Source organism: Triturus cristatus, chromosome 6, assembly GCF_964204655.1.
Source record: "Triturus cristatus chromosome 6, aTriCri1.1, whole genome shotgun sequence".
NCBI classification, from domain to species: domain Eukaryota; kingdom Metazoa; phylum Chordata; class Amphibia; order Caudata; family Salamandridae; genus Triturus; species Triturus cristatus.
Window position 1 is genome coordinate 1,805,679,448 of NC_140589.1, and position 26,918 is coordinate 1,805,706,365.

Consider the following 26,918-nt stretch of genomic DNA (forward strand, 5'->3'; position numbering starts at 1 on the left):
CATCGCTGCTTACCATTGGTCGTATCATTTCATATCCCACAATTCCGTGTTTTGCTTCTTCCTTTCTGCCATTTTCCTTAACTAGGTTGGTTGTTTTTGCTCTGCGTTTCGATCTGTACAATCTATCGCCATCCTCTTCTCATGTCAGCCAGAGGGGCACAGAAACCCAGGAGAAGGTGTCATGGGGGATACTACGCATGTTTCCGCCACCTCATCGGACACCAATTGTCCTGTGGTCCCAGGGTTCCTGCGGGAGTGGTGGTGGGACAGAAGAACTGTAAATCCAGCGCTAGGGGAAGGCGGTGCTACCGGCCACGACTCCTGCAGGCACCGGCTGCTTGACGGGCAGCCGCTTGGATTCACAACGCTGGTTGTGAGTACGAGGGGACAGAGACTTTGTTCACCTTTAATTCGGTGTACTGTCGGTCGAAATGGTTCTGAGGAATATATAGTCTCCATTTTCCACGTGGCTGGCAGTCTTTGGTTTGCTTACATAAACACACGTTTTTTGCTGCCTGATTTAAAGCTATCGGTGCTCTTATGCTCCTTACGCGATGCGTTTCAAAATGCTTCCCATTTTGAAGTGTCAGCCTAATTTAAGGCCAACTGTGGGCTACCGCTGACAGCTCAACTGTTTTTGGGGGTTGTAAAGCTCAGTCCTGAATACCTCTCTAGCTCTTTATACAGGCTGGCGTCATCCCAAAGTGGTACATAGTATATGAAAGTATGTCTGCACGTTGAGGGCCCCAGTATTTGGAATCGACAAACTTCCGGGGCGAATACCAATGGTCCGGTGGTTCGTGCTTACCTCCCAATGTTATTTGCGTGCTTAAGTTCTGCGTAGTTTGAGAAGCGTCTTCTCTCGCCGAAAGTGATATTTGGTACATATGCTGAGCTCTTTACATGGTCTACAGTCAAATGATGACCACTCCGGAATCTCTGTACCTTATTGATGATCCTTTTTGAACCCTTTTCCAGCTGATGACTGTAGACCTTGTGGGTGAGAGTGCTTCGAGATTATTTCACTATAATAGCTGTTTTAACTTGGTTTGAAATTCCTTCCTCTTATTGTTTGTCTTCAGGAAAATAAGCAGCCATGGCGCCCAGTCGAAATGGAATGATATTGAAACCTCATTTCCACAAGGACTGGCAGCGACGAGTCGCAACCTGGTTCAACCAACCTGCCAGGAAAATACGGAGGTACTGAATAAATAAAATTGCTGACTTTGTTGTTGTGACGAGATCCCTTTTGGTTCTCGTTTGTTATGTTTTTATTTAAATCCGAATTCTTGCCGTCAAAGGCAGCCCTTGGCTCTTTTTTTACCGTGTGGTTGTGCGTAGGCGGTTGCATGATAAGCATTTGATTGTGGTTAGCCAGCGTGTTTAAGAGGAGATATTGATATTCGATTCTTTTGAACAGGCGGAAGGCCCGTCAGGCAAAGGCTCGGCTGATTGCGCCCCGTCCCATCTCTGGGCCCATTAGACCTATCGTGAGATGTCCCACCATCAGATATCACACCAAAGTCCGCGCTGGCAGGGGGTTCAGCTTGGAAGAGCTAAAGGTAAGAACCCGGTGGCAGTGGCTTTCACGTAGGCAACCTGTGGATTAATGTAACACTTGTTCTGAGGCCCAGATCAAAGTTAAGCAGTTTAATTTGAAATGTATAAGCGGTGCAATATTTCCGTTTGTGTGGCCATATTAAGTAAGTCTATACAGTCCTGCTTCAGATGAAAGTACCATGTGACTACGATGGTTCTTGAATTGTTTTGGGTTATTTATAGTTTTCTCAATAAGAGTTGGACTTGTTTTAACTTGCTTTGGGTTCACACCCGGTCTGCACACTGTCCGATTATCTATTCCATCTCACTACAGCTTTGACCTGTGCACGATTACATGTCCAGACTAGCCTTACCATGACACTAGTTGTCAATGCTTCATCTGTCGCCTTATAACTGGAAGCTTGGTTCGACCAAGGTTTACACTTAGCACGATCTTCTGACTCCCTTTACTTACACCATCACGCCCTCCCCGCACTGACCTCGTTCGGCGCCAGGCGTGTGTAGTACTCTTTGTAGACCATTCTTGATTAAGTACACATTCCTAGTTCAGGCCTCGTCAGACAGTAGCCCATGAGCTATTGGTAGCTTTCCAGCTACTTCCGAGTAGCTCTCCTTGCTTGGTTGAATTAATGTGTATACCACAATAGTAGTGTTTTCAAGACCTCATAATTTCCCAAATACACTTGCATCTAATATTTGACTGATTCTACAGCATTAGAGACCATTAATAATGTCTTGGTGCCAGTGGCGTTGAATACGTGGCAGTTTACCAAAGCCAAAGAACACTTATCTATTCTTGTCTGACCTAGTCACTATTGGCACTAATGATAATGGTAGCGCAGGATGTTTGAAACGTTGGAGATCCCCGTCCTAAAATGCCAAATAATGCTCACCTTGCAATAGCTGCTGCGCAGTCACGTGATGATCAACTCCGGAATCGCTGTATGTCAGTGATGATACCTTGAACCCTTTTATCTGATGACTGACTGGCAGTAAGGAGAGCGTCTGTCTAGGGTCCGCGCGGAGGAGATCCTGCTCATAACTTTCTCTTCTCTCCTCAGTTGGCTGGCATCAATAAGAAGGTGGCCCGCACCATCGGTATATCCGTGGACCCCCGTCGACGTAACCGAAGTGCCGAATCCCTCCAGTGCAACGTGCAAAGACTGAAGGAGTACCGCTCCAAACTGATCATCTTCCCAAGGAAGGCTTCGGTTCCGAAGAAGGGAGACAGCTCAGTAAGTAGTGCCATCTCGAAGTCTTGGCCCCTTATCGAATGGTTGACTTTTCGCCTCGCGCTGCTCTTGCGTTTACCGGATTTATTCTCATACTAGGAGGTATAGGAGAGGGGGGTGCTGTGGCTTGTCTCTAGCCCCCACCCCCACACACCCCACACACACACTTCTTGAGTGGCTAAATAATAATCAGTATTGGCAAAGCCAAAAGCTCTGGCCTTGGCGAGCACGAGCAGTGCCACAAAGTTGAAACGACAAACTGAAACAAACGCTTTCACCTAAATGTGACAGTCATGCTTGCAATAAAAATCACCCATCCCATTCAATTTTAACAGATAAGTGATTGCATGCAGGCAAGTGTATTTAGAAAGTTTTTTTATTGTAACGTATCTCAAGAAAACGTGTATCTCAAGAAAACGTGTAAAGCATTTGTAGGCTTTTGTTATCTAAGCACAATTTAAACGCTGATAATGCCAATAGTCTGTCTTACAATTGAAGTGCCTTTTCATTTACTGGTGAGTTTAATTACCAAATCTCTTTATGAGCATTCTTGCATCCTCGCGCATCAATGTATCCACACAATTGTTGCATTTCGTCAATCAAGCATTTATAGAGCGCACTACTCGCCCGTGAGGGTCTCAAGGCGCTGGGGGTGTGCTGCTACTGATAGAACAGCCAGGTCTTGAAGTCTTCTGAAGGTCAGCAGGTCCTGGGCCTGTCGCAGGTGGGTGGGGAGGGTGTTCCATGTCTTTGCGGCGAGATGGGAGAATGATCTGCCACCGGTGGTCCTTCGGTGGATGTGTGGAACGGTGGCATGGTCGGCAGAGTGAAGGTGAGTAGTTTGAGGTATGCTGGTCCAGCGTTGTGGAGTGCTTTGTGGGTGTGGAGCTTGAAGGTGATCCTCTTGTTGGCAGGGAGCCAGTGCAGGTCTCAGGTGGGCAGTGATGTGGCGGGGGATGTCAAGGACGAGGCGTGCGGAGGCGTTCTGTATGCATTGAAGTCTTTTCTGGAGTTTGGCCATGGTTTCCGGTAGAGGGCGTTTCCATAGTCCAGCCTGCTGCTGACAAGGGCTTGGGTGACAATCCCTCTGGTTCTAGTGGGGATCCGTCTGTAGATCTTGCGAAGCATTCTGAGGGTGATGAAGCAGCAGGAGGAGGAGACAGCGTTGACTTGCTGGGTCATAGATAGTGTTGAATCCAGGATGAACCCCAGGTTGCATGCGTGGTTGTTTGATGTAGATGCAGCTCCCAGCGTGGCCGGCCACCAGGAGTTGTCCCAGGCAGAGGGGGTGGAGTCGAGGATGAGGACCTCAGTCTTGTCAAGAGTTCGGTTTCAGACGACTGGTCTTCATCCATTCTGCGACTGCCTTCATTCCTTCGTGGAGGTTGGTTTTGGCAGTGGTCGATAATTAAACGCACACCAATTAAACAAGCTTCTGCAAGATAAAATAAAGGAAATAAAAAAAAAGCTACAGCGTGAACTTGGTGGACGTTTGTAAGCGAATACGTGTTAGAAATAATACACATTGTATAGTGATTAACAGCTATACTTCAAATTGTCAGACGTTTCGAAGTGTGCTGGTTATCTTGGAATGGTGATACACTAGGTGTACCCATCAAGATGGTTGCTCTGTTTAGAGTCCGTGACAACGTGAGATGCAGGGCACTTCAGAATAAAATAACAGCATAGTAGGATTTTCTACAAAGCGGCCAGCCTTTCTAAAAAATAGACCGGGCCAATAAAATTACTAAAGTGCCTGGCTAGCTCTAAAGCATATTTGCATGCGCAATTCTATCACGCGGGGGTGCTATAACGCTTACGATTTAAAATGGGCTGACCCATTCTGAAGAGGGTTCAGCCAAAGTCCGTGCATGCACTTTATAAAACAAATTGCTGCAAGAGCCTGGCAAATGGCTAAAGCTGCCTGGCCAGATTTAAACACTAATGCATACACCAGTAAATGCTGTGCATAAAATTGCAAACCTGTATTGAATTATTGTTGGCAAAAACAAAATGTAACTCCACCTAACAGATTCTCAAATTAAAATCTTCTAACCTCAGGCTAGCAAACCTAGAATTCGTAAGTACTACAGTAATTTGTCAGACCCATATAATAAAATGGCTCTGTACAGGTTTGATCCTTCAAGAATTATTGGTTAACTTTTTTTTTAACTGTAAATCTGTCCGGCCTACTTGCCTTTGTCGTACCTTTTCATAGGACCATAACATCTAACAGTTTTTACCCAATGAGCTTGTCGGGCCCATATACTTTCATTGCCCTCTTGTTATAACCAACGCTGACCTACTGCATCGACCATAAGCATTTACAAAATGCAGGCATACTTCATAACATTACAAATAAGTGAGCATAATCCTCCATATTTCCTTTTTATAACATTGGAAACTGCATTTTATACTGATTGTAACCGAGCAGAATTGCAATGATTTTAATGAATTGTGTGATAAAAACATACTCGAGTCCAAAATTTGGAGCTAAAGCACCTCTAGTACTGCTTCAAACTGTTTTCTGGTGAGCACATAAGGCATGGGAACAGCAGCGCTGTGAAGCCAGACTTTAAAATAAATAAATAAATAAATAAATAAAAAATAACAGAACATCAATTATACGATATTGGCCTCTCAATGGTACTGAATCGTTGGGTGGACATGCATATGCAATCATACTAAATGGTGTCACTCTATTAGAGTTGATTGCTCGCGTGGTCTGGCCTTATTTTGGGCCAAAGTGAAAGGACAAAATGAGGGCTGCCCTCCCCCTCTTTTTTAAATTTTATTTATAAATTAAGAGACGGGCATGCGAGTTCTATGGCGGCATTGTTAAAATATTTCAGTATGACTAACAGTTTATTTTTTTAGCCGCACGTGTGCCACCAGGGTGCATACCATGGTTTATGTACTACTGCTCTCTCGCCTTTTCTATTAATTGATAGTGCATGGTATCTTCACAGCACTTGCAGCAAGGGGAATGTAGAAGATAATCCACACTTAGATTTGTGGTGATGTGACTAGCCATTCACGCTGCTACTTGCGTCCGCTTCAGAAGTTAGATGCCCATTGGATGAGTTGTCAGCTGAATTGTGTATATGGATAGCTACCAGAATTTTATTGTAGGATCAGTTGGCTAGTTATGCTACCGTTGGCAAAATGCAGAGTTTACGGTCTAGAACAGTTCAGAACCTTTTCTGTCGACCCTCCCACTTAATCATAACTGGAACGTGGAGACCCCCAACTGAATCATTGGAATCTCCAGTGAGTCTTCACTTGAAGCCGCGGCACCCCGTTCCAGGCTTTTTTTATCATTTGAACCTCAAAAGTTCACATTAAGAATACCGATCAAGCATTAATTAAATCTAAAAATGGTGAAATATTCATAAATATTAAACTTTTTTAACTTGAATGGGAAGGTTTGAGCTTTTCTAAATGGCATTGAGGCCACTCATCGTCCGTACTATAATCAATTTGATACACCCACTTTGTTCCCATAAACCAATTTGGGGGGACGAACGTAATTTTTTACTTTCAAGTTTCAAATTCCTGCACTTTTACAAAACATTTTAAAATTTTAGTTTTTGCTTCTTTATTCTGTTAATGTTTAAATTTTCTAAGCTGTTGTGGTCCTCCCATGAGTAGGCTACACACACCCGGAGGACCCAGGTTAAGAACCACTGGTCTGGAAAATGAAATCTGGCTGTTATGGCATGAACCCTCCTTTCTCTGAACCACTGTAAGCTGTGGCTGTTTATTGGTCAAAAGGCTTGGTAGTCCCTTCTTAGTACCGCCTTGTCATATTCTAACCTACCATGGTGACACCCCCTGTTACGTGTGTTGCTTGATAAACTTTAGTTGCAGCCTTCGAGTACTAATTATTAAATTATAGCACAGATTTGCAATGCAATAGGTCTCGCATTTGCGAGAGTTTAAGCTATTGACATTGTAAATGACAATGCCTTTTTTGCAGCGTGAATCTTTCTGGATTCACTATGCTGTGCATTATTCCGCGATCTTGTGGTTGGGTCCGGATTCGTAGTCTTTTCTTTGTTTTTTTTTTTTTTTTTTTTTTTTTTTTTTTTTTTTTTTTTTTGTAGCCCAGGTGGGTGTCGACGTCCACCATTTGGTGCACCTCCCGTGACGTCGTCGTGCTTCCTGCGGAAGTCCCACCTTTGGGGCGCCATCTTCAGATTCTTTTTTCCGCCGTTGGGTCTGGATCGTCATCGGGAAGCTCCAGAATTACACTCGAAGGAAGAAGGAAGAAAAGTTTCGTCAATGAAATCTCTCGATCTTCTAGTGATTCTATCAGGAGCGCGAAGAAAAGAGGACCAGCGCCCCTTTTCTTCGACGGCCTTGGAGAATGCACGCTCAGAGACCCTGAGCGCAATGGACAAGACGCCATTCAAGTTCTGCCCAAACTGCCACCACAAGTTCGCGCAGAAAGACCAGCATCCGGTCTGCAACCTCTGCCTACCGGTCGATCACCAGAGTATCGACTGCAACGCCTGCTCAGCCTTCGCGCTGAAGACACTCAGGGTGAGAGGGCGGCAGAGAAGAGCCAACGCCAACATGGATGGCAAGGGGAAGCCCCCGACGCTCTACGATCTGGGCCTCCACGGACGACGAGGACAACGTCGCCGAAAACTTCACGGTCGTAGAGACCGACAAGAAAAAAGAAGCCGAGGTAAGAGAATCGTCGAGCGCAAAACAGAAAGTACCTCGACAACACGAGGGTGACTCGAGAAAAACTGAGTCAAAGTCCACGAAGGGAGCCCCGGCGCCGAAAACTTCGACGTCCAAAGGGGGAACCACGGACAAGAGGCCGAGCGGATCCTTAGAAAAGGACTCCCTGGTGCCGAAAGACGCCGAAAGGCAAGGGTCGTCAAACATCCCATGAAACGGGCCGATCGACGCAGAAAGAACGTTCGACGCAAGCTTCATCGAAAAGACCCGCGGTCGACGCCGAAAGCATCTCCGAGATGGAGAAAAAGAAGAGGCGGCTCGAGGCCGAAATGGAGAACATCCTTCAAAGGAAGAAGGAGTTCGACGCCGGGATGAAGGAATTCAAGATTCCAACGGTTTCATCGGCGGACGTCGGTGAGGTCGAAGACGAGTTCGACGCCGAAGGGCTGACAAGGGATCTCGAAGAGGAAGAAGAGCCCTATTATGAGGGAGAAGCCGAGGAAGAAGACCAACGGTCGTTCTACGAATCGGCGGCATCTACCAGCAACGACGTCGAATGGCACGATCTCGACACCGAAAACCCGGAGGAGCCCGTGGACACGTACCCTTCGAGGCCTTCGCCACCCGACGACATCGGGGTCTACAATATGGTGGTCAGGAGCGCAGCAATGGCCTTCGGCGTCAAACTCGACGAGGAGAAACCGAAAGCCGATTTTCTCGTCGAGACACTGCTCCCCATCCAGACAAGGAGCCAGTTCCTCACCATGCTACAAAGCGTGATGAATCAGGGGAGAGAAGCCTTCAAGGAACCTGCGACCTGCCGGTCGATCACGCCCAGGACAGAGAAGAAATATAAGCACTCCTCCCTGGACCCCCCTTACATCAAGGGTAGCGTGACCGCGGACTCCATCATAGCCTCCACGGCCAGGAGAAGGGCCAACGTACCAGCAACTTCGGGCCCACCTCCGGATAAGGAGAGCAGGAGGATTGACCTCACAGGAAGAAAGGTCGAGAGGAACGCCGCAATGCACTGGCGCATGGCGAATTCAAATGCACTCCTCAATAGACACCAATACCAGCACTGGGATGAGATGGGGGAGCTAGTAAAGCACCTCCCCGAAGAATACCGCCAGAGAGCCTCTCACCTGATAGACGAAGGCAAGAACATCGCCAACTCCTGTATAAAGACGGCGTTGGATGGGGCAGAGACTTCAGCAAGACTCATGGCCATAGGGGTCACAGAGAGGAGGCATGCATGGCTAAGAATCTCGGGATTCAAACCGGAAGTGCAGAACAACATCCTTGGTACCCCCTTCAATGGAGAGACACTGTTCGGAGCAACAGTGGACGAGAAGCTCACCCAGCTGAAAAAAGAAAACGAGACGGCGAGGTCCATGGGGGCCCTACAGCTGAGGGGAATGAGGCGAGGAAATCCCTCGGAGACCCTACGGTAGGGGAGGAAGCCAGCAGGGGACGTCGCACCAGGCGTTCCAACAAAGTCAGCAGGGTGAAGGTCACGGACAAAGTCAGCAGAAGCAAAACTGGCAATATCAACCTCGGGGCCAGTCCTTTCGCGGGGCCAGTCCTTTCGCGGGAGAGGGAACGGACGTGGCCAAAGGAGGAGAGGGGGCGAACAGCCCTCGTCGAAGTGACTCAGCACGCAAGAGGACGCCTACCCTCGTCAGGACCCCAAGGGTGAGGCGCAAAAAAGTGTCATCAGGGGGAAGAGAAGATTCAAGAGCCTACGAGCATACGACACCAGTAGGCGGAAGGCTGAGGTTCTACCTTCAGGAGTGGCGGCATATAACCACAGACAAGTGGATACGGAACATTGTGCAGTACGGATACTGCGTAGATTTGGAGTAAAGACCTCCAAACAGGAAACCAAAGGGAAGACTGAGATCGGCCCAAGAACTGGCAATACTCAGAGAAGAAACGCGGAAACTCCTACAAAAGGGAGCCATAGAGACAGTGCCGTTCAGAGAACGCAAGAAAGGGGTCTACTCAAACTACTTCGTGGTTCCGAAGGTAGACGGAGACCTCAGACCCATACTAGACCTCCGTTACCTAAACAAGTTCATCAGAACGCAAAGGTTCAAAATGACTTCACTGCAGGAGGTTCTGCCACAGATAAGAGAAGGGGACTTCATGGTCACCGTGGACCTCAAGGATGCCTACCTTCACATCCCAATAAACAGAAGGCACAAGGGCCTTCTAAGATTCAACATCGAACAGGAACACTACCAGTTCACAACCCTGGCCTTCGGATTAAAATCAGCACCAAGGGTCTTTACAAAATGCCTGTCGGCGGTACCGGCACACCTACGAAGGCAGGGAATACATGTCTACCCCTACTTGGACGACTGGCTGGTCAAGGCAAACTCACGCGAAAAGTGCGAGAGGCATGCAAAACGCGTAACACACCCTCACGAATCTGGGATTCTCGATCCACTGGGGAAAATCATCGATGGAACGGAACAGGTGAAGATTTTCATGGGGGCAAAGATCAACTCCCGCAACAGTACAGTAGTGCCCAGCGACAGGAGGACAGAGGCTCTACTGAAGGAGGCGAAGCTCTACCAGAAGGGGCGAGCTCTGACAGTGAGGGCTGTGAGCAAGATGATGGGGATGATGGCGTCCTGTATCCAGCTGGTGCCGAATGTACGCCTGCACATGAGACCATTCCAGGAATGGCTACAACAGCAATGGTCACAAGCAAACGGAAGTTGGGAGGATCTAGTGGTTGTTACGCACGCAGTGCAGGAGGAGATAACTTGGTGGAACAGAGACAACATAACAACAGGGAGAAGCCTGACACCACCAATCCCAACAGTGACCATTACCACAGACGCATCGCAGAAGGGATGGGGAGCGCACATGGACAACCTCAGAGTGAGGGGTCTATGGGCCCCAGCAGATGCGGTCCGCCATATCAACTACCTCGAGTTGAAAACAATCCTGCTAGCCCTGAAGGCATTCCAGAGACACCTGTTCAACAAGAGGGTGTTGGTCCAAACAGACAACACCACGGCGATGTTCTACATCAACAAACAAGGGGGGACACAGTCGTTCCCACTCTCATCCCTAGCTCAGGAGATTTGGAGATGGGCCATACCTCTCAGGATAGATCTACTGGCAATTCACCTACCGGGGAAGGACAATGTGGAGGCAGACTGGCTAAGCAGGCAGACCTCAGCATCACACGAGTGGGAGCTCAATGGCCAGGAAACGGAGAAACTCTTCCGGAGATGGGGGACTCCCACAATAGACCTATTTGCAACACGCCACAATGCAAAATGCCAAAGCTTCGCGTCCAGGCAACCAGATCAGCAATCCAAGGGAAATGCCCTATGGATAAGCTGGTCGAGGACATTTGCCTACGCCTTTCCACCGATACCCCTGTTGCACAGAGTGCTCGACAAGTGCAGAACCAGCAACATGACTCTGATCCTGGTGGCTCCGCAGTGGGCGAGGCAGACATGGTTCTCACAAATTCAAGAAATGGCACAAGGCGACCCATACAGGTTCGAGAGGAGGAAGGACCTGCTCTCAATGCAAAACGGAGAGGTCCTGCACCCAGAGCCAGAGACCCTCAACCTGGCGGCATGGCTCCTGAAGACCTAGAGTTCGCACACCTAAGATTGCCGCCGAGCACGATGCGAGTGCTACGGGAGGCGAGGAAATCAACTACACGAAAATGCTACAGCGCAAAATGGAAGAGGTTCACTGTGTGGTGCCGGAAAAAGGGCCTGCAAAACAGAATGACAAGAGACTCAACAGTACTGAGGTACCTCACACACCTTCTAAAGAGTAACCTCTGCTCGAGCTCACTAAGGGTACACCTAGCGGCAATCGTGGCCTACACCAGAGGTGAAAAAGGTGGAAGTTTCTTCAGCTCGCAGGTGGTGAGGAGATTCATGGAAGGAGCCAAAAGGATGGCCCCCCCGAAAAGGTTGCCGCCGCCGGCATGGAATCTGAATGTGGTCCTGACGGAGCTCATGAAGGCACCGTTTGAACCCATTCACAAGGCCACACTGCAGATGTTGACTATGAAAACTGCCTTTCTGGTGGCCATAACCTCACTACGCAGGGTGAGCGAGCTTCAAGCACTAACGCTGCAGGAACCCTACATTCAGATTCACAAGGATAGAATAGTCCTGAGAACGGACCCGCACTTCATGCCCAAGGTAGTGTCGGCGTTCCACATGAATCAGAGTATCCAGAACCAAGTTTCTTCCAAAACCCGACTACAAACGCAGAAAAGGCACTGCACACCCTCGATGCCAGAAAAGCGGTGATGCACTACATTGAGAGAACCAAGGAACTCAGGGAGTCGAAACAGCTGTTTGTGTCCTTTGCTACTAGCTTCATGGGTAGGCCAGTGACTAAGGGCACCATCGCAAGGTGGATTGCCCTCACTATTCAATTCTGCCACAAACAGGCTGGACAAGAGCTAGCGGAGGGGCCGCAGGCTCACTCCACAAGGAAGAAAGGGGCCACCGTGGCCTTCCTGGCGAACACGCCCATCCAGGACATATGCCTCGCGGCAACTTGGGCATCTGTGCACACGTTCACGAAACACTACTGCGTGGACATTCAGATGAACAAGGAAGCACAGGTTGGACAGAAGGTGCTTCAGCACATTTTCAACGACCAACGCTCATCTACCACCCAGCCGCCACAGAATTAGGAAAACCGCTACAAAGTCTATGCACAGCATAGTGAATCCAGAAAGATTCACGCTGCAAAACGAATAGTTTCTTACCTGTCGGTGTAGTTTTGCAGCTTGAAGATCTTTCTGGATTCACTAGCGAACCCACCCACCTCCGCCAGGAAGATGAGGCTGGAGGAAGAGGGGGTAAAATGGAAAAGATCAAAGAAATGAAAACATACAGAAAAATGGAGAAGAATCAATCCATCGCCTAGGGTTAAAAAAAAAAAAGAGAGGAAAAAAGAACCCGAAGATGGCGCCCCAAAGGTGGGACGACGTCACGGGAGGTGCACCAAATGTTGGACGTCGACGCCCACCTGGGCTACAGAAAAAAAAAAACAAAGAAAAGACTACGAATCCGGACCCAACCACAAGATCGCGGAATAATGCACAGCATAGTGAATCCAGAAAGATCTTCAAGCTGCAAAACTACACCGACAGGTAAACTATTCGTTATGTTTTAAAAACGCAAATAAAAGGCATTGTCCTTTACAATGCAAATAGTTCTAACTCTAAATCTCGAGACCTATTGCATTGAAAATTGTTTAAAAAATTTTTTTAGGTGGCTTGTGATAGCTTTCCTAAACCCACAATGCACTTGGTCAGACTCCACCTGAGTCTCCCCTCCTCGAGCAGATATGTTTCTTTAACCTGTGACAGCTACGCAACACGAAGCAAACTGCACCAGATAGTTCTAGAACATTTGATACAAGATCTCACCATAGTATCACTGCATCTCAGCCAGCTGTGACAAACCTGGAGCCAGTTGTATAAAAATTACTCTGATGGAGGAAATTATGGAGAATACTTAATTTGCACCCCCCAGGGAAACTAGTTGCATTACTCAATGCATCGCCTGGTTTCGACAGTCTTCTTTTTCTCTAGTCTCGGAAGGTCTGAACAAAGAGCTGTTCTATTTGTGTCGTCGTGCAACTCCTGAATTGATACCAAAGCCTTAGATGGCTCCTTGGATTTCAAGTACCGTCATCCAGAATGGAGCACAATGTCCTGGAAAGGGCACACAAGGATCTCTTCCCCAATATATCTCACCGTCCCTAAGCCTCTCTGTAAAAGTTGTTACCAACCACATCTTTAGTAAATGTCTGTGCTGCGTGGAGGAGATCCTCAGATGCAACATGGAGACTCCTCCATCTCTAGTAAAAGAAAATAACTGGGCTGCAGATAACTCCTCACACCAGGGCCCCAGTTCTCTCTTCACACCAGGACTCTAGTATGACCACCAGCTGCACTGGCCACTGGGGATACTTATATACTCAAGTTGTAGATTCAGCAGCGCTGACTTGCCCTTGTGTCCCTTACGCCCATCCCAGCTTTTGAGCCACAATCTCAGTGCTTGCTGAAACTGTAAGCGCAGATGTGAGTACCGTTGTAGGCTGAAAAAGCAAAGGCTGGAAGCCCCCCTAATGACTAGGAGCCACTGCACAATCCTGTAGATTTTCATTCTGTAGATGCTGCGATTTGCCAAGCTTAATTGAGATCACTGACATAACCTCTTACTGCAGCCAAATACAACTTCTTCCGGGCAGAAAGAAAAGCAGGGGGCAGGGGTGACAGAAAATCACAGGATATGGAAGGGGCCTGTCGGACTATACCATAAAAACACGAGAACCACCCTAAAATACCATTGAAGACTTTTTATTCCGTTTTATATAGCGCAAACTCGACCCGGATGTATTAGCGCGTTTGATATGAGCACCAGTTAGTTGCGTGTTACAGGGACACATTCATTTTTGGTAGGCGGGGAGATTACGTGATTTGCCCAGAATCACACTATGTTGAGCTGATGCCGAGGCTAGAACCTAGTTTCCCAGCCCCAAAGTCAGCTATGGCCGTTATGCCACATCCTCCCCCTGAGACACCGTGCTGTGGGTGAAAATCACATTAGTTCAGAAAAGTTACCCGTTTTCTCTAGCAGAGGCAGGCGCCACTTTAATACACTACTAATTTCAGCCGATGCAGAGCCCCAGGGTGATAAACAACTTTGTATGGGATCACAATGAAGGTGGGGAGCTTAATTAAGGGAATGGGAGGGAGTTAATAAGGGCGGAGAGAAGAAAAAACGGAGTGTTGGCAGGGAGCAACACAGAGGGCATGGGGAGGAAAGCAAACGGAGAGGAGTAAGAACAAGGAGTAGAGTGCAATGTGGTGTTGGGGAATAGAAGCACACTAGGGTGGAAAAACGGGCAAAAGCACAGGAAGGTGAGCGCATCGGAGGGAGTCAGATGCTCACAAGCAACAGGGACATAGCAACACTAACACAGCAGTGGAGGCAGCACACGAGGGAGACTGATAAAAACCACGTACTTTTGTCGAGTGCTTAAGCAAACAGACGAGACAAAAGGAAAAGAAAAGTGAAGAACCGGCAAAGCAAGCACGATGCATTAAACAAGCATTGGCATAGACAATAGGTCTCGCTTTTGGGACCTTTTAAGTGTTTAGCCATGCAACAGTTGCATAACTAAATACTTATAAGGTCCCAAAAGCGAGACCTATCGTCTATGCCAATGCTTGTTTGTTTATTACTGCTCTGTAGTAATGGCGGCGCACGGGTGCCACCATTACTACATAAAAGTAATAAACGGGGGAAAAAAGCGAAGAGAACATCAAAGCGGCCGTGCGGCCACGAAAGTGAGGCGCACATGCACTGTAGCTCTAGGCTACAGTGGCAGCACTTTTTTGAGCCCTCACAAAGTCTCGCCAGACTAGCGCATGAGCTGGGTCAGGCGAGACCTAAAAAAAAGTGGGAGGGGTGGTGAAGTGCAGCCGAGAGCAGCGACACACAACGTTTACCTTGCAGGAGCGAGACAATAATTGCTTAACACATGGCGCCACTCGCTCCCGCAAGGGAATCGTTAAACGTGCACTGGTTGGCATATTACAGTGATTGTTAGGGCCGCATAGCACCTTATTGACCCCATTCTTACTGTGACATTCATTGTTCACTTCAGAAACCCTGGATTCTAGGTTAGACCATTTCTCCTTAAGCCTTTGAATGGTGGCATTAGTGTCTATAACAAAAGGCTTCATAAGTTTTAGTTCTTCCATAAGGCCCTCCATAGTGATCGGAACTGGTGATTTAGTAGACTTAGATTCCTTCTTCTGGCGTTTGGAAGAGGCAGCCGTAGTAGTCTTTGCGCAGGGATGACATTGTTGTAGATGTATTCTTCGGAGCAAGGGAAGGAAAAGGATCCATGGAGATATAAATAAACCAAAAATACACTGGCAAAAAGGAGGATGGAATTATAGAAGTTGTCCATACAACCAACCAGATGGAGAGGAACAATAAGGCCGTGCCGCAGAAACAATAGCGACAGCAGAACCTCAGGAGAATAAATCAAACCAGACAGGTAAAGAGGACATCAAATGCAAAAATGCCCAGTCATTAAAGAAATGAGCTTGCGTTGTAGGATGGTTGACAAAGACAGAAAATTTCTCCCCAAGTTCTCTATGAAGCAGTCAGCGACTGCTTTCCAAATAGCAAAAAAGGAAGCAAATCCATGACAAATAATGTTACTCTAAAGAGAAATTACAGTGATAGATGCAGGGGGAAAAAAGGTGGCAGTCAATCTTTCAAAGTAGTAGAAATAATTTTCTTTAGAAATGGCATTTGTGAGAATTACAGCATCAACTAAATACCCTAAAGAACCACAAGATGGCAGTCATACCTCAGTCAAAGGATTCACTGTATGCTGGAGCAAGTTGCAAAAAAGCCACATAGAATAGTTGCTGTAAAAGAGAAGATATCGTTCCAAATATGCCATCTTTCTCAGAAGCAAATACTAATGAAACCCCACTTCTGAGAAGCAATTATGAAGAGACAAAAGTCAGTCACTGAGCGCTCCACAAAGCAGAGAGAAAAACATCAGGAAAATGGTATTACCTTCGTGGCGTTAAGTGAACTTTAGGGACAAACTCTGAAAGAAAGAAGCGCCTCGATAAAAGTGGCATTTCCATGAAGACGACCGCTGTGTGAGGCGAAGGTCACGAGAGGCACCAAATGACGGTTGCTCGCTGCATAACTAAGGCACAGTTCCAAAGGAAAGCGGGCTCACCACGGCCCAACAAAGGCATCCTTGGATGCAGCAGAGATTCCGACACTCAAAACGTCCATCGAAGTCCCCCTCAGAGCACCTCCATAGATGGAACACTATCGACTCCTTCGAGGTCGGCCCGGAGCGATATCGGCTAGCCGCCATCTTCGTTGCTTAAGCCACGCACCCCCTCATTAGTGTCTGTATTCAGGCCAGTAGTTTACCATCTTATCTCTCAGCCCTTTGAAGGGAAATCTGAGAAAACCAAGACGCAACGGGCAAAGTAATATAGGTTTAATCTAATGCAGCTGGGTGGATCAGCCCTCTCCTTGGAGATGAAACATGTCAAAGTGCTACAAGTAGGTCGATATTTATACGCCCAAATCACAAAGGATCGATTTGAAACGTATTGGCCGTTGAGCAGTTTCCATGCATAAGTCTAATCCTCCCCCATGTGGGTTTCAGTTCTCGGAATTTGAAGCTAGGCAAGAATGTGACCGCACAGTGAGTAGTTGGATCATGCTAAATGCTAATTGGGTCCGGCTATCTGACCTTAACGTGGCTCCTGCAGCAGCATGCACATGTTCGTCAGTATGTATACTCTAAGGCAGGATGATGCGAGTTCTCAAGCAGGGATGTGATGAACCGTAGCACTTGGAGGGGAAGCAGGCCCCCCATATATTATTGGTGCATCTCTGCTCATTCCCCTTGCAGATAAAGATTGTGGTGACCCATTTGATATAATGGTTCATCTGAACTAACCGCAGATGTTCTGTCGCGTTTCCTGAAACTGAAGTGTGATGTGACTTGTTTGTTCTGTACCCACGGTCTTTCATCACATGGTTTCCATGTATGGGTCGGTCAATGCTTGCATAGGCTTAATGCTAGCCCTAACTTGAAAGTTCAGCATAGGGGTCTTAGGTTCTCCACATAATGTTTCTGATACTGCCTATAGGTAGATGTGATGTTGATAGAAAATCGGGCATTAATACTGCCGTAGGCATTTTGCAACAAAGGGGCATTTTTTCAGGCCACTTGGGCACTTTGCTGCAGAAATAGTATCCTCAAGTACAAGTCTGCAGTATCGACCGTCCTTGCATGGCTGTCGCAACCGCCTGGTCGGGACAATGGAAGGGGCACATCTACCACAAATGACCATACCAGTGTCCACACAACTATCCCACATCTTTGTATTGAGTGAGGTACTGAGGTCTTGTTCCATTGCCAGTAAAGAAAATATCAGTTCAAGGAGTGCTTTTCGCTGTCGACCTGGGGATAGCATAGAATTCCACACTACCCCTCCCAGCAGTCTGCCGTGCCCAGTAAGCATCAAGTAACATTATATTCAATCACTGCTCTCGAGGAGCGCAAACACCCGTTCACTACCACAGGGGCATCTGTTCACTGGCATTTCCAACAAGCATTTGCAATGCAATAGGTCTCGCAGTTACACAAGTTAAAGCTATTGGCATTGTAAATGACAATGCCAATAGGCATTGTTATTTGCAATGTCAATAGCTCAAACTCGCGTAAATGCGAAACCTAATGCATTGCAAATGCTTGTTTACTTTCCTGGCTTATCAGAGTTGTATGTGATGCACACCTCTGACAAACCAAAACGACCAACTTCACATGTATTCTGCCCAGTGCATCACATATTTACAAGGTTGTTTACTAAGTTCTGTTACTGAAAGGATAATGGAAGTAACTGGCTGCAGTAACCAAAAGTGGAAATATCTATTTTACATGGAAATTTCCGATAGTACTTTGTAATCACAAACGTACATAACATTGACGATAGTAAGTTTGCAATTGTAGATATAAAAAGGTGAAGAGTATAGAATCTCGAGACACTGGTTCGGAGAAAATTAATTCAGAGGTATGGTTAAAGGTACACAAGCAGGAAGCGGGATAAGGGAGGGGGTGGCACATGGTGTGCACTTTCGCGGCCGCTTTGATGTTCTCAGTGGCCGCGCGGCTCACTGAGAACATCAAAGCGGCCGCAAAATGATCACGTAGGCTGCCAAATGGTGCGCGCGCCCGGCGCACATGCACTGTAGTTGGCGGCCTGAAAGCACTAGTTTGCACTTTCAAATCCCCCGTTTACAAAAGCTCTCGCGAGAGCAGCACTAAAGCGCTGGCTCAGGCGAGACCTAAAAATGGAACTTTGCAACAAATGTATTCCAAGTACTAATCTTTAGGATGACAACAGCCCCCAGAGTGTTCACCAAATGTTGAGCTGTAATGGCAGTACATTTACTCCAGTCATGTTTGATAAATGGGAAAAATGAGGGGTTGGAACCAATAGCTAGGATGTGGGATGAAGTTTACAAACTTAACTTTTGTGCGTTAAGAGGTGCCAATTGGCGTCGGGTGATCTTCAGTAAATGGCTATTATACAGAACCCCACAACTTCTTTCACAAGTTAATCTCAACTTGCAGAGTTCTTGTTTTAGGAGCCTAGATGGGCTGGTAGCCAGTTGGGTTCACATCGTTTATCAGTGCCTTTTTATTCAGGGGTTCTGGAATGATTTATTCCTATATTTGGAGACAATGACAAATTGGATTGGTATTCAGCACTTGGTTGAAAGTATTGGGATATGATCCATCTCTCGGCCTAGCTATCAAGTGTGCCAGATTAGTTTATATCACAATGGCTGTAGCCAGATCCCTTCTGCTTCAGAAATGGCGATCATGACCTGTCCCAACAATTCGAGATTGGGTAAGAAAGTCAAACAGCGATGGTTATATGCAAATGCGCAATGGAGGGATTAAGTTTGAAAAACTATAGGAACAGTATTTTGAATAAAATTAAGGGTTAGAGCTGATTGTTTAATGGCAATTTTGCTATTTTGCACATCTCGCTTTGCATGTACTTTAGTTACTTAACTCTGCCTATCCTAATACTACTTATTTCTGACTTTTAGCCTTTGGTTTTTTTTAGCTATTCCTCATAATCTGGGCTATGATTTTGATTTAACGACTGTTGTGTTTATGGATGACTAGTGCATGTATAATATCTATGAAATTTGATGCGTCCATATAACTTCTGGATCTCAATAAAAAGCTGAAAAGTTTAGTTATGTGGGCTGGATCACTCGGGTGCAAGTTGTTACTAGTGTGTGTTGTGTGGATACACACAAAGTTGTTACTGGATTCTTTAATTTGCATTGCATATCCAGTACTATCCTGCTATTCTATAGGAGCAGTCATTAACATCTGAGAACATTTTAAGAGTTGGTAAATTCCCATTTAATATGTTGCCACCCCTTTGAACGTTTTCATGCAGTAGGTCTCGTCTGCATCTGGAAGCTGCTTTGATTAGGGTCCTGTAGCTCAAAGAATTTTGAGAAATTAGATTGGTTTAGCCTTCCACTAGTGCCATCTAGCGGACCATTCTGAGCGCACTAGTTGGGATCTGACAAGCGCTACGCACAACCATGTTGGAAAGGTTACTAAAATGTGAATCGAAATGGAATTTGCTGGTATTTAAAATTTTGCATGGCAGCAGTATTTCTGCCTGATTAGTTACCTCTCTTCCCACCCCCCCGTGAAAAAAATTCCAGAAGTAGGTATAAGGGTTACTCTAATCTTTGGCAGGCATGCTAAGAGGTAACTTTGTATAGACAGGGAAGCTAGAGCTAACTTCAGAAGCGTTTGGGTAATTGGCCCACTGTGTAATCTTTGGCAGGCATGCTAAGAGGTAGCTTTGTAAAGACCGGAAGCTAGGGCCTATGCAAGTCCAAGATGAGCTCGTGAAAGAAATATTTAATCTTTAAATGCTTGCTTGTCTGGTCTGCAGTCAAATGATATTTCTCCGGAATCTCTGTACTACATTGATGACTGATCGAACCCTTTTCCAGCTGATGACTGTAGACCTGTGCAAAGCATTATGTGGGAATAGCTTGCTTCTTGGGTTTGCCCATTAGCGCCGAAAATGAAAGCCAAGCAATCTTTTAATTATCTAATGTCTGTTTACACACTTAATTGCTGTTAAACAATGCTAATTGAAATATTTCTTTTAGGCTGAAGAGCTCAAATTGGCCACCCAGTTGACTGGACCAGTCATGCCCATTAGAAATGTAAGTAACATGTGTTTACGTTTTGTTGGTGTGGTACCTGATGTGAAAATGAATCTCTGGATCCCAGTTAACTTGTAGATCGCTTTGGCCATCTTTCAGCACCTTAAATGAGAACAGTCTAGCATAAGATGTTTAATACGGGGATTATGTGGACCTTCCAAGTGCCAATGAGTTGTAATAAGGTTAAATAGGCTGTCTTATTTGCTTCTTTCAAAAGTTATAGAAAAAAGTCATGAGTATTATCACCATTATAACACTGAGAATGGATATTTGAGTTCATCCAAGTGATGTAAAAAGCAGATATTAAAAGTAAATACACAAATGTGTTGAAGCCAGTCCTCCGGGGCTCAACTATAAAGTATAGCCTCTTTCATTCTCCTTCAGTGTCGTCAACCAACATTTTTAGAGGCTCTGCGCCGTTCAGGATTCTCAGATTGTGAAAATTTGAGGGCGCTGATAATTTTAGCTGTGAGTGCCTTAGACTTGTAACACTGTGGCCTATTGGGAAACTGCACTCAAACATTGTTTTTGCAGGTACGATTCCCAAGGGTAGAAGTACAGGGAAGGAAAGGATAACCCTGGACTTTTACATTAAATGGAAATATACATACTTGAACTATTTTGGATTGCCACAGTCGCATTACAAACCCGAATGGCCTAATAAGACAAGACATTAGAATCCGAGATGGCAAAGAGTAATAGTGACTGTAAAGTATTTTAACTGCTTTATCTGAAACTGGTGCAAATTACCTAAAATATTATAAGAAGCAACATTGGTCCCAATCAATTCTTAAACTGCCATAAAGCCAAACGGCTGCTGTCTTAGCAGTAAAAACACGTTTGTCCACGACCTAACCACGCAATAACAGGTTGTTTGACTCAGATACTCTAAACCGCTCAACATCTCAACAAATGGGCCTTTAGCAGAGTAAATGATATACAACTTAAACTCTTGAATGATGCTTCACAAGTATCTAGTGATGGCTAGCTACTATCTGATGAAAGATCCCACTAAAATGTAAACATTCCTTACCTGATTATGTACACGTTAACTCCAAATAACCGCTTCATGTCTTTAGTGTTTCATGTTCTATTACAGCTGCTGAAGTACTTGTTTTGTTGTGGTTGATGGATGTTCCATGAATGTGCCAGATCTGGCTAACAAGTACCTGCTTTTACACTAACAAACTTCAGTTGCCATCGCAGATACTTGTCCCGCCTTTGGGACCTTGTAAGTAAAAAAAAAAAAACGGAAGTATAAGACTTCACGTTTACATTTATTGCATCCTAAATAAGTAAATGTAAACGTGTTTAGGATGCAATAAATGTAAACGTAAAGTCTTACACTTCAGTTTTCTTATTTTACTTACAAGGTCCCAAAGGTGACCTTTTGCTATGCCAATGCTTGTTATCTGAGGTAGTTCTGTATGGGAAAGGTTGATTTATAGTTTTTGTCAGTGGCAAAATACTATTGTGTAGCTTGTAACCTTTCCCACCTTGTGAAAATCTGCTCATGATCTGGCAATTTGGTCAAGAGGGGAACCTTTATTTGAACTGTTCTCTAGATTCCATCACACCGCACTATTTCTTAACTACATTCTCACACTGGTATACCATAATATACATAGTCTAAAAAGGTCAAGCCATTGTTAATCCTGACTCCTATTGATCTATCTCCATCCTCTTCATTACATGCCAAATGCGAGTTAGACAAAGCTAATTATAAGCATTAGCATATTCTGGGTTTTCTAATGTTCGTGATTTACTGATTAAATGCATGGTTGAGTGGTACATAAGCACATTAATCAAACCATCTATTTATCCATCTATTGGCTCATTGCTGCATTTGTCCATTCAGAACACAACCCACGCCAAAATAGTGTGCGTTTATACTCCTAGGTCTGTTGGCTTTGCTGATGTTTTTTTATGCACCGCATAGGCACAAATGCAGCAGCTTTACAAGGGACTAATTTGTTTTCGAAAATGCTAGAACTGTTGACAGTAAGCCAGTTATTATAGTTTAGTTTGTAAAACATAGAATATTCAAGGTATTTCTAAACAAACTTGACTTAACTAAGCCTCGCCTGCTTTCCTTTCCACAGGTATACAAGAAAGAGAAGGCACGGGTGATCTCGGAGGACGAGAAGAACTTCAAAGCTTTTGCAAGTCTGCGTATGGCACGGGCAAATGCCCGTCTCTTTGGAATCAGAGCTAAGAGAGCCAAGGAAGCTGCAGATCAGGATGTGGAGAAAAAGAAATAAACTGTTCATATGAACTTTCAGTAAAACAAACAATCAAAAGGAATCTGGTCCTGATGTTTTTCTTCATTAAACACCACTTTTTTTGGCAGCTGAAGCGTGCACTTGCCTTGCATGCCAACAATTGTGGCAGAGCAGTAGATCCTTTACTAATACATAATGTAAACTGTTGCATCTAGGGCAAATGATTCAATACAACATGTTAAGTATATGGATGATTTGAGACTTATCCACATTTGAAGTTGTAATGCAGAAAATGGGTGACCAAGTAATTAGTGAAATGACTAAAGAAGTAAAATAACTTTGGATGTACTGCAAAGGGCTGAGAAATAAAGGCCCGAAATGGACATATAGCCAGGTGTCCCAAGATCAAAATGAGGCCCAGCTTTTAGACCATTACCAGAGGCAGTGCTTCGAGGTTGTGCAGTCGTGGAAAAGGCACAGCTAGAGTCTAGCCAGCTGACAAAACAGGAGTATAAAGGAGGCTACCCAGAAAAGGTGGCAACCAACTGGGTGGATGCACCAAAATGAATACTTGGTAGGGGAAACAAAAATACTGTTTAGGTGCAGAGGAGTACCACAGCAAAGGAGCCCGTGATAGACCTAGCATGGCACTGCACCGTGTGGGATATAACTGTCAGGGTGGTTGAGAAACCAGCCACACAGTAAGAGCACAGGAGCTGTGCTGAGCCCAGTACAAAAACCACTATGATGGAGTGCACGTAGAAAGTGGGTTCATGAAGAGTGACCGTCTGAGCAGTGCCACTTCTGTGTATCCTCCCCTTTCACCTACTTCACATTGCAAAGTACTATGTGCTCAAACCGAGCCTTGGTCCTCTGCCAACACCAGACAGATGAGCTGGTCTGTGCCCACACGGTGAAAGTTTAATTTTATTTATGTATGACTTGCTAGTCCACAAGCGTGGCTTGCACTAGTTCTTGGTATACCCTCCTCTCCTAACCTGTACTTGGGTTTGAGAAACTACTCTATTCTGTTTGTTTGCGTGCTGTGCTGTCTGTATATTGCTGGCTTGCCCCTTGTTGGCGATTCTTTTGTCTATCATCTAATTGGGATACTGTGTTTTCCTTACTTACTGTAGCTCTTTCCAGTCTTGGACAGCAGATATTGAAGCACACCCACACTTGATATCTGTATATGGGCTGGGTTTCATTTGGCCCTACCACAGGTTCACATTTAAGGCCTCCTTCATTTCTGAAGGGGCTCGTCCTATGGATCCAATCCTCATTCACTTGACCTGTAGGAACCTGTTTTTGATCAATTCCTGGCAGCGTTGAAAGTTAAATTCCGCTCCGTACGACCCAAGACACTCTTAAAGCCTATATTTAACTTTGTTCGCATAGTACCCTACCAGTGTTATGGGACTCACTTGAGCACAGTGTTATTTCATCAATAACCTTACTGTCCCTCGTATGCATTCACCTTTGTATTGCAACTCATTGGAAATAAGTGGCTCATAGTATCATGCATATTTTGTTATGAAACAATGAGCTAAATTCTCCTAGATGTAATTAATACTTCATTTATAAATTCAGGAACATTTGCCTACTTAAGATTCCTTGTTGAAGTATAAGGTGTGAATAATACAACATAGAAATTGACAGTGGGCCAGAGAACACTTAACGCAGCACCAATTTAGAAAATTTTGACCAATAAAATCACAGAAGTTATATCAACAAACTGAATGTGTGCAGATTTCCGAAAGCACCTCCTGTCCAAGGGTGCTTCCTGTAAACCGGAACAGCAAGAGAAAACAATGGATCAGAACTGCACCACCTTCCTTGGTATATATGTACAGAAACGAAAATGTCCATAAAATCCTGGTCAAATCAATTCGGCATGAGAAGTCACTGGTCCCAATGGTTGGCTAATAATTTCTTTATTTTCAATCCAGAACCACCAGCCAACGCGTTTCGTCCTAATCTAGTAGGACTTCTTCAGGGCAATTATAATTTTCTTGCAACGTAAGTAGCCGCAAAGATGGCCATCCATTGACAGAAAACCACAATTTCTTTAAATGCAACTTCTCATCAGAGTTAAGGACCGATGCCATTTGATTTTTTTTTCATAGTTGGAACCGTGGGTATTTTTCTACTTGTTCCCAACGTGATGAACTGCAAAAGGGAAAGTACTACATGTACCCCAATGAACTATCCACCCAGGCAAAGATCCTGCAGCAGTAGCGTCTTCAGCTACTCCTACAAAATTGTGGAGTACCTGAAGACTACGCTATTGCTGCCGGATCTTTGCCTGGGTGGATAATATCCACAGACACGTGTTTTCTCTTCATTGGGGGACACGTACTTTCCCTTTTGCAGTTCTGGAACAAAATCACGGGAACTAGTAGAAAATACCCACGGTTCTAACTATGAAAAAAATCAAATAGCATCAGTCCTTTACTCAGAGAAGTCTCATTTAAAGAAATTTCGTGGTCATTGGATGCTCATCTTTTCGGTTACTTACGTTACAAGGAAATTATAATTGCCTTGAAGTCCTACTAAATTAGGACGAAACTCGTTGGCTGGTGGTTCTTGATTGAAAATAAATTATTAACCAACTATTGAGACCAGTGACTTCTCATGCTAAATTGATTTGACCAGGATTTTATGGACATTAGTCTCTGTACATATACCAAGGAAGGTGGTGCAGTTCTGATCCATTGTTTGCTATAAGGTGTGAATGCATTGAAAATTCCTCTTATCTGTTTTGACTCAACTTGCTTTTTAGGTCTCGCCTAGACAGTGTTTGCACAGTCTCTGACATGCAGTATACACTTTGGTGTGGAAGCTCCGCCCACTCGCCGCCCATCTTTGTCATTGGCTTAGGTCAGTAAATGCTGCTTTCCGATTTGTTTAAGGCTTGCTAGTCCCTCATGACGCTTGTCATTTGTAACCTTCCAAGGCTACTGGCCCCTTTACTTGCTGCACTTTCTTCTGGCACCAGCTTGATCACAATGGTGTGCACGTGATGACGTGCTCTCTTCCTGGCCGGGTTTTTGTGTTTAGCTCCCCGTCTGTAAGCGCTCCCCCTGCGTGTGCGTGCATGCCCATCGAACCGCATCGGCGTGTTTTCACTCCATAAAACAGTTGACTTGTATTGATTTATATAGCACGGACTTGCCCCGATGGTATTGAAGTGCTTCACATGAGCACTGATTACATTACACAAGGACTTGATTACATTACACAAGGACACATTCAGGCACGGAGAGATGTGATTTGCCCAAAATCACAATGTGGACGCAACCCCTAGGCTCGAACCCTGGTCTCCAGCACCAAAGGTGGCAATCTAGCCGTCGGACCACATCTGCTCACTTCGTCTAATGAGTGAAAAAGAATATAGTCAAAAACATAAACGAAAGCACCACTGAACCTTTGTCCGTTTGGTTTAAAATAGTTTCCAAGTTAAGTAAAACATTTTTTTCTAATTATAACGATTTTGTATTCTTTTCATACACGTTTGAATTCAAAATTATATTATCACCTACACGTAAACCCTTACGACTTACTTTTAAAACCAAATTGTTTAATTTTAACAGCCATCACGTTAACGATGCCTTTTAGGAAAATGCACTACTTTTTCGAATCAAACCACGTATAGGAGGCATTTGCATATCAACATGTCTGCCGGATTCCATTGACTAAATCGATTGACTCCCTTGTCCTATGCCGTTGAACTGTTCATTGTCTCACGCTTCTTGTATAATAGTATGGTTTTATTGTCTGGGTTAAACGGGCATATGAGGATAGTAAGTATGCCCTGTGCCCCCGGTACCTTTGGTGTTTGGCTTGCTTAAATCGGGGTTTTTTTAAAACTGGTTTTCTTGATAAATGCATGTATCTGCATGATTTATAGCGCTTCAACTTAGTTTGTTGTAATGTAATCAGATGCACTACTGCGGTAAGTATTCCCGGTGCCCTGAGTATTTCCTGCATGCGCGTGTGATTTCTGTAACGCATTAGGGCAACCGGGTAGTAAGTATCCCAGGTTCCGATGCCTGCTCTGAGTTGAAAATGGTCATCCAGCCGCCCTGAATTTGCCGGGACAGTCCATTTTTCACCAGCTGTTCTGGCTGATTTCAGGAAATGTGAGTCATGTCCCGGTTTTTTTATTGACAGCCGACTGAAAGCTGTGTGGTGTTTAAACAAAAGCAATTTAACAGGTATGATACTGGCTTTAATAATTGCTGTTTATTTCTGTGCCTCTTCTGTAGTTCTCTGCTGAAGAGCATTGTCATTCAGTGTGCTCGTTTGATGTAAAATCGTAGTGCTCCTGCCAACACTGCCCAGGAAATTTCACCCAAACAGTCGAA

At 45.2% G+C, this 26,918-nt stretch overlaps 1 protein-coding gene and 3 non-coding genes across 7 annotated transcripts; all 4 read left to right on the forward strand.

Annotated features, from left to right (window-relative positions):
• Positions 1-40: 40 nt before the first annotated feature.
• Positions 41-22,633, forward strand: RPL13 (ribosomal protein L13). 4 transcript variants are annotated; one of them, XM_085613160.1, is made up of 6 exons: positions 41-85; positions 1,083-1,200; positions 1,421-1,562; positions 2,622-2,795; positions 20,273-20,329; positions 22,432-22,633. In XM_085613160.1, the coding sequence occupies exons 2-6, from the start codon at positions 1,097-1,099 to the stop codon at positions 22,588-22,590; spliced, it is 636 nt and encodes a 211-aa protein (XP_085469286.1). In that variant the 5' UTR covers positions 41-85; positions 1,083-1,096; the 3' UTR covers positions 22,591-22,633. The 4 variants fall into 4 exon arrangements, with proteins under 4 accessions (XP_085469286.1, XP_085469289.1, XP_085469288.1 ...); XM_085613163.1 differs by having other exon boundaries at positions 61-996; XM_085613162.1 differs by having other exon boundaries at positions 61-373.
• On the forward strand, positions 923-1,002 carry LOC146822047 (small nucleolar RNA MBII-202). Its single transcript, XR_014965186.1, has one exon. It is a non-coding gene; the product is annotated as a small nucleolar RNA MBII-202 (small nucleolar RNA).
• LOC146822048 (small nucleolar RNA MBII-202) lies at positions 2,480-2,551 on the forward strand. Its single transcript, XR_014965188.1, has one exon. It is a non-coding gene; the product is annotated as a small nucleolar RNA MBII-202 (small nucleolar RNA).
• On the forward strand, positions 20,053-20,138 carry LOC146822049 (small nucleolar RNA MBII-202). The gene has a single exon (XR_014965185.1). It is a non-coding gene; the product is annotated as a small nucleolar RNA MBII-202 (small nucleolar RNA).
• Positions 22,634-26,918: the final 4,285 nt, after the last annotated feature.